Source organism: Nicotiana tabacum, chromosome 23 (genome assembly GCF_000715075.1).
Source record: "Nicotiana tabacum cultivar K326 chromosome 23, ASM71507v2, whole genome shotgun sequence".
NCBI classification, from domain to species: domain Eukaryota; kingdom Viridiplantae; phylum Streptophyta; class Magnoliopsida; order Solanales; family Solanaceae; genus Nicotiana; species Nicotiana tabacum.
In genome coordinates this window covers 145,745,650-145,753,395 of record NC_134102.1, presented here as the reverse complement: position 1 = coordinate 145,753,395, position 7,746 = coordinate 145,745,650, and the positions used below count along the sequence as shown (strand labels likewise).

General features: G+C 37.4%; 1 protein-coding gene and 1 long non-coding RNA gene across 2 annotated transcripts; both read right to left on the bottom strand.

Moving 5' to 3' along the window:
* Window positions 1-2,278: 2,278 nt before the first annotated feature.
* Window positions 2,279-2,819, bottom strand: LOC142177470 (uncharacterized). Its single transcript, XR_012705921.1, has 2 exons — window positions 2,732-2,819; window positions 2,279-2,557 (listed from the first exon to the last, which is right to left on the bottom strand). It is a non-coding gene; the product is annotated as an uncharacterized LOC142177470 (long non-coding RNA).
* A 192-nt stretch (window positions 2,820-3,011) lies between these two features.
* LOC107829012 (B3 domain-containing protein Os03g0120900-like) lies at window positions 3,012-5,317 on the bottom strand. The gene has a single exon (XM_016656424.2). The coding sequence runs from the start codon at window positions 4,615-4,617 to the stop codon at window positions 3,418-3,420; it is 1,200 nt and encodes a 399-aa protein (XP_016511910.2). The 5' UTR covers window positions 4,618-5,317; the 3' UTR covers window positions 3,012-3,417.
* Window positions 5,318-7,746: the final 2,429 nt, after the last annotated feature.

The following is a 7,746-nucleotide window of genomic DNA, read 5'->3' as shown; positions in this document are numbered from 1 at the left end:
ATCGCAGGGTTGAAAACATCAAGTTGGGATACTGATCGAAAATGAAGGCATTTGTGCTTCCTTCCTCCGATTCAATTATGAACACAGTCATGGTGTACATCATTAGTCTAACAAGAAATAAGACATAGTATTCGTTGAACTTGAATGCACTCAAAATGAAGAACCGCCTTTTGATGCACTTAGATATCTATTTAGCTGTGCCTCAAGCTTAATTTAAAGTTAATGGTACATACTCTGAATTAGCACTTTATTCAGGCCTAACGAACATACTTTCTAGGCACTTAAAAATGGAGTACCTCATATGATAAAATCCCTCTCAGGGACAGTCTCTACTATTGCTGTGTTGGGGTGGGTTGTGCAAGACTGATAAGGGACTGACATAAAGAAATATATAATTAAGGAAATGCTATTCCAGGTTCATTCTCAACGCATCTAGTAAATCATGATATGCATCATGTTGATTTAATTCACAATAAGCACGACTCAAACGTCTCCCCCTTTTCATTACAATTGCAACATTTTAGAATCGATCCATGTTATTTTATGACAACACTAGCAATAACTATGTCTCGGTCCCAAACGAGTTGCTATTAACATTGTAAATCCTCACTTCTTTCTTTACGCTCAATTCATATCATCATCATAACCAAATTATAATAAAAGTAAAAAATAAGATAAATATAAGTATAGTGTAATAGTAATAATAATATTAGAAGTACTCTACGGAGTTTAAAACCTATTCGCAACTAGTAGGTATAAGTGGATCTTTTTCTCCATTATACCCTATCTTTAGTTAAATCTACATTGATTCCAAAGATTTGTAAGTTTTTCGAGACACTTTCCTGCAATGTGATTTTAGGTCTACCCCGTCTCTTTTAATACCTTAACTCACTATAGTTTCACACCTACGGATCAATGCATCTGTAGGTCGACTCGACACATGACCAAACCATCTCAAGCGATATTTTTTCATTTTATCCTCAATGCGTTCTACTTGTACCTTCTGGCGAATATTGTAACTTTTAATTAATTTTATCTAATCTTGTATGACCAAAATTCTATCTTAGTATCCACATCTCTACAACACTCATCTTGTGGATATGATGGACTTCAGCAGCCCAACATTCACTACCATATATAGTATAGTCGGTCTCAACTTCGCTCTTTCTCATGTTGACCAAACTTGTATGAAGTAAACACCATGAGAAAAGTTCATGAAAAGGGACATTTTCACTTGATCAAACTCTCTCATAATTGTTTATACAGCTGCCAGTAAACTCCGAACTTATAGCTAACCCCGACAAAAACCTAGCCAAATAAGGTTCTACCCCCCCACTAAAAACATCTCTGATGTGTAAGATACTGATGAAATGCTTTAGACTTTGTCATGATGTACTCAAATTCTTTCTTCTCTCTCGTTTCTTCTGATATTCTCCTCAAATTCTTGCTTCTCTCTCCCTCTCTTTCAAATAGTTGCAAGAACTGAAAGAGAGAAAAGAAAAAGAGAACCAAAAAAAAGGAAGGAAGGAAGAGAGAAGCAACATGCCCAAGAAAATTCAAGCGACCAAGTTGGGAACTTACTGCATCAAATTTTCATGCAAATATACCAGCACTAAAAAGAAACACAGATTAATAAGTATGCACTAATCTGAAATTCTCTGCAGATCAGCTGTCTAATTAGTGTTATGCTATCATTAAGTGAGGTCCAATTTAATTCAGATGGATGAGGCCAACTTGTTACTTAATATAACCAATATTTAATAGGTTTAACTATGCATTAATTGACTTCTAAGCAGAACTTAAACGTACTATTCAATTGATATTAAGGTTAACACACCTAACAAAAACAACTTTATCTGGTGGTTTTTGGAGGGAAATGGGTTAGACATGATAAGTTTAAGAATAAACCATCAGTTGTGAAAGGTTGACACCACTAGGAATTTTCTGGCAACTTGGTTTTAGTTCTCTTTTAGCGACGCCTAGCTAGCTCCATTACTTGTGTATAGAATGATAAAACATCACTTTCTGTAAACACCATACTAATTTAAATAGAATAATAAGGTTAATTAGGACATCACTCTCGAGAATAAACAAAATTATTAGAACGTTAAATATATAAACTAACAATAATTAATTTGGAGCTATATAATCAAAATAAAAGGCCTATCACTTAATTTTGGAAAAGTCTCAACTTTTGAGATGAGCTAACTAATTGTTTAAAGATTGTTAAAAGGAGAAGGGAGGAGACAAGAAATTAAACATAAATACACTTTTAATATCTAAATAGCTGTTTACTCTGCACTAATTAATTTCTTTTGGTTTACGGAAGTTGGGTTTTTCACCTTCCTCCCGTGTTTGATTTCATATATAGTACAGTAGTAAATCAGTTTGAATCATATAAATGGAAACTGTTTTTCTTATGTTATTCTAACAAGATTGGGCAGATCAGTCTCGCTGAGGCACAACAGCTAGCTTTTTAGACGATAACAAATTAAGAAAGGTATCAGCGAAAGCCAAAGAGCAACTTGAGAACAGAAAGGGTAGCTGCTGATCAGTGCTGACAGGAAGCAGCTACCAAAAGTGAGTAATGATGACAAGTGACAAATATAGAAGAAATACACAAGTATATATGCATTAGTAGTACTAATTAAAAGCATCTTTAGAAGTAGTAAAGAAGCTCGCAGGAGTTGATGATAAATTGTCAAGATAGAAATGTTATATGTGTACGTACCTTTATAAAAGATCTGAAACAATTCTGAAGCAGAAGTACCTGTTGGCGGGCGTGCCCAACGAAGCAGCAGCGACAAGAACAACAACCTACCAAAGGTAATAAAAACAAAATTCATTCATGAAAAAGAAAGCCCGACTTTTGTATGTTAATTCCCTTCCATATATCATTCATTAGCCTGACTGAAGGCTGATCAATGAGCTACACATAATTCATTTGAACTGCGCACCAGCTAGCTAGAGGAAATCAAAATCTGTAGCTTTCAAGTTAACTTGGAGGGAAATTTATGAAGGCGGTTAAAATAGTAAAGCTCTTTTTTCTATTGTTTCTATCAATACAATCAAGGTGCTTAACTGAAAACTGAGGCACTACTACACTTTGAGGATCGAAACAAAGCCCCGCAGTTGGAAATTCAAACATAAAATAACCAGTATAAAAGGATCTGGTGTGATATCCTAGTATTTGCAAAGTATCTCAACATCTCTATTAGAGTATTATGCACAAATTCAACTTGAACACATTTGCTCATTTTCCATTTTGAAAAGCGAACACCAACTCTGTTGTGACTTTGCAATGACATTTAATTGTCTTTCTCAGGATGCCATATATTAGGACACATAACGGACCGTACATGCCATATGGACACATCGTGATGAAGAACCCCTTTGTTGGGGAATTAGAAATCATGATCAAATTTCCAAATCCAAGGACATGGATTCCTTGCCTTTGCCGGACGATTCTTCGTCGGTGGGTGCTGTTTGAAGCGGCTTGGCATCATCATAGTTGTTAAAAGTCCTAAATTGGAGCGAAGGAGTTGAGGTTGAAAATTGGGGAGTATGAGAATAAGTTGTTGTAGGCAAGGAGGAGGATGAGGAGGACATGTCACATGATTCATCCGAGTCTGAGACGGGACAGTCCATATTCACGCCGAACAGCCTGAGTCGCTTTGGTGCTGCCTTGCCTTGGACAACCGGTACCGAGTCGAACACCATTGGCTCCACAAGCCTATCACTCCCTTCACCAACAATACTACTACTACTGCTACCTCTTTGCATTTGCTTCATTAATCCAACCTCCTGTTGTGGGACTTGGGCAACTGATCCCGTTCTGAGATAAACTACTGACCCGCTCGGACAAGGGTTTCCATTTACCACGATTCTACTGCTAGCCATGTTGTTGAAATTACTAGTTGTATCGTAGTAATTAAGACTGTTCCCAATTCCATAGGCGCTGTAGCTATATTGCTGCTGATAAGACATGCTGCCGGCAGGACGGGAATGTAAAGGTGAATGGTCTGGCTGCAAAAAGAGCGGATGATTCCAAGCAGCTGGGTATTGATGATTAATATTGGAGCGGTACTGGAAATTATTAGAGAAATGTTGTGAAAGCGGCACATGAGTCATGAAGTGGGTGTGGAGATGGTCGGTCGGGGCATCTGGACGGCGCCTCCAGTCGATGAAGAGACGATTTTTGCCTAATTCACCTACTCCGCGCTGAAAAGAGACAATATCCCCAGCATCGAGCTTCTTCTCCTTGACAAAGCGGCTCCAACCTTTGGTCATGACATAGCTTTGGCTGCTATTCCAGTAGGAATATCTGAACCGCCAGGGCTTTCCGTTTGTGTCTTCGAAATTGAGGAGGAGGCCTTTCTCGTTGGAGGAGGAATCAAGAGGGAAATACTTCTCGGCGTGCTGTTTGGGGATGACTAACCGATTGAGCTTGCCGACGTCACTGGGAGTGACTACCTTATCGAACATGTGTTCTCTCTCAATCAGCGCCATGGAATTAGCAGTTGCACCAACCCCAAGATCCACAAGGTTGTGATGATGACTATGATGATGTTCATCAGTGTCGCCCTCACAATGATTTACGGTAGGGGGAGTATCCATCCATCATAACGACCTCAGTACTACGTCTTCACCATTATTAGCTAGCGTGGTGGGTGCTGCTGCTGCTTAACCAACTTCTTTGATGCTTCTCTGCTGCTACTGATAGGAGAAAGGAGCTAGAATCTTCTGGGAGGAAGAAGAAGAATGAGAAAATGGGCATGTAAATTTTGTGGAGCCTTGATCATTGAAGCCACGTCCACCTCATAAGAAATTCATGATCTAAGAGATCAGCATGCACCGTCCACGACCTACCGCACTTGTCCAAGGCGTGGATCTAATTAGAGAGATAGGAAACAAACCCCCCAAAAAACAAAAACATGAGCGAAACCTCACTAAAATAAAATGGGATTGAGTCCAGAATTATGGTTTGTGGTTATTGATACAACAGAATCTGACTCTGAGGGGGAGTGTGGTTTACTGGAACTAGGGTTGAAAGAGTTGCAGCTTCCCATTAGACATAAATAGCTAGCTAGAATACAGAAACTAGAAAGCAAATGAGGGTGAGTGATTTCTTGTTTGACCAGGAGGACTCATAGAGGTGATGACTCTCATAATCAGCCCACCAACACCCATTCCCAGAGTCAGAGAAGACGATTCAAAAGCGCATCCCTTCTCCTCCTTCTTCTAGCTGTTGACCTTTTCGTTTGTGTGAGATATAGAGAGGGGGAGAGAATTGATTACAAGTAAGTGGGTAATTTGTCTTAGTGGGGTAGTTCCGTGGAATCTTCTTTTTTAAGTTAGCTAAATTTCATTGAAATTATTCCCTTTCAGACTTTCTTTCCTTCCTGGTTCCTGGTTATCAACAATAACAACAACCACGGTAATCTTAATGGTGGGTCTGGGGAGGGTATTGTGTACGCAGACCTTATCCTTATCCTGGATTAGAGAGGCTGTTTTTGATATATCCTCGCCTTCCTCTCTCCAAAAACTCCCCTCCTTACACTTGGGATGACTCGAAATCACAATATTTTGATTAAAAGTGAAGGGCTTTCATCACTCTACCATCACTCTTGTCCTAGTTTCTAGTTCCTATTTCCTATTTCCTAGTTCGTTCGCTGAAGAGTGCGTGTCTCTTTAAGTAATTTAATTCATACCTACCCGCACCCCTCCGCGAGTCGGAGTATAAGGGTGGACTCTCGAGGGACCCACGAATTATCTGGTTGGGTTCATGTGAACTCGTCCTTGTATCAGATTGGGATGGGTGGTAGCATCCAAATAAAATTGCAATTCCATACTCTTACGGTTTGTTTGGCAAGAGAAAAATATTTTCATGGAAAATAAGTGATTTTATAACTTATTTTTTTTTGTTTAATTGGTGAGTGAAAAAAAATTTTCCAAAAATATTTTTTAGTATTTGGTTAGAGAATAGAAAATATTTTTTTAGGACAATAATTTTTTATGCTATTCTTTTCTGTATTAAAGTATTTTATCCATAGACTCACAACTAGTGACATAGTCTAGTATTACTAGTATTTTCTTTTAGCATTGCATTTAGGCCCACGACAAAGCCAGTTGTTTCGTAAACCACGAGTGTCTAATATTTTTCCGACTAGCTAGCCTCATCTTTTCTTTTTAATTTTTGTTTCTTTTGTATTTTTTCTTTAATTTGGGGAGGGGCGGCGTATTATTGTGAGTAGGCATTAAAATTTGGAGATAGTTGCTGTGCGGTTATGAACATTATCAGAATCACAGTAGTATTTAATTATTTATCGTAGTTAGTTAGTAGTAATATTTTAATTTGCAAATGGGGTTACCCATTTGGTCTAAGTATATTATTATTAAGCTGCAAGGACGTAGACATCAACTAGCATTATCATATTCATTAATTAAGCAGGCTTTGGATTATTGACTTGCTGTCACTACACATAAATAAATAAATCCGTACGATGCTAATTAATTAGTCTATGCATGTGGCAATAAGAGTGGAGTTGATCCTACTCCTTCATAGGCTGCTAGGGGAGTACCTACTACTTTCATTAAAAATAATTACTCCATATATCACAAATTTCACAATTCACAAGTGCTAATTAATAAGTCTCACTAGCTATAAGACACATACTCTATTCTTTAATAATGAATTATTATAGTTGCCGTAATTAATTAATTAGCTGCTTTCAAGCGCTCACGTAATATTATTGCTAGGACAAGAGTTCCATCTAGTTGGGTACAGAACGGGATAATGTACTAGTGAATTAGATCGGGGACCAGGTCTCCTCTGGTCTTTTACTACTATATGAATATGCAAAAAAAGGTTTTCCAAGCTTGAAATTTTGTATTCCCTTTACAAGAATGCCAACGAGTCTAATTTCTTAGGGAAAAAGAGAGCAGTTAGGGAAGAGAAAGGTGTCGGGATGGGGGGATTTTGGGGGGCGGGGGTCACAGCGAAGACGTATCCCTTTCTCAGGATTGGCTGGTTGCTTGAGGCAGACAGTCTATAATAGAGAGGGAGAGGACCACCTATATAAAGCCATACTGGTGAAATGGTGATGGACCATATGGGTTATGGCAATTGATAACCCCTTTAAACCCAACTTTTTTTCTCTCTCTCTCTCTCCATACAACATCAAGGATAATATAAACTCTTCGTAGTTGGAAGCACGCCCTAAAGAAGAGTACTTCCACTTATATATACTAACAGACCTTTTATACTATCAATATACAATTTATTTGATTTTAGCAAATTATTACTCTATTTTCTATGTTACCATTTTAGTATTGAGAATTAAGTCAACTTATGTTGAAAATTAATAATTCTACATTGTCAATGCACAGAGCATAGATTGCTCTCTCTATAGAGTAACTATTGTTAATGGATTTAGGTTATACATAACATAAACCACCGTTTCATTTGAAAACAAATTATACAGGGATTAGTAATGCATAAATTCTCTCTCTCTCTCTCTCTCTCTCTCTCTCTCTCTCTCTCTCTCTCTCTCTCTCTCTCTCTCTCTCTATATATATATATATATATATATATATATATATATATATATATATATATATATATATATATATATATATTACTTAATAAAATTGAAAAGGTGTTGATGATGGGTTTGAGGAAAAGACAAAGGTAATATTGTTTTTTGGTGTTTAATACTGTTTTAATTAATACATGTATTGTTATTC

What these genes read in the sequence shown, in the direction of transcription:
- LOC107829012 (XM_016656424.2), bottom strand. Translation starts at nt 4,617, where the DNA reads ATGGATACTCCCCCTACCGTAAATCATTGTGAGGGCGACACTGATGAA.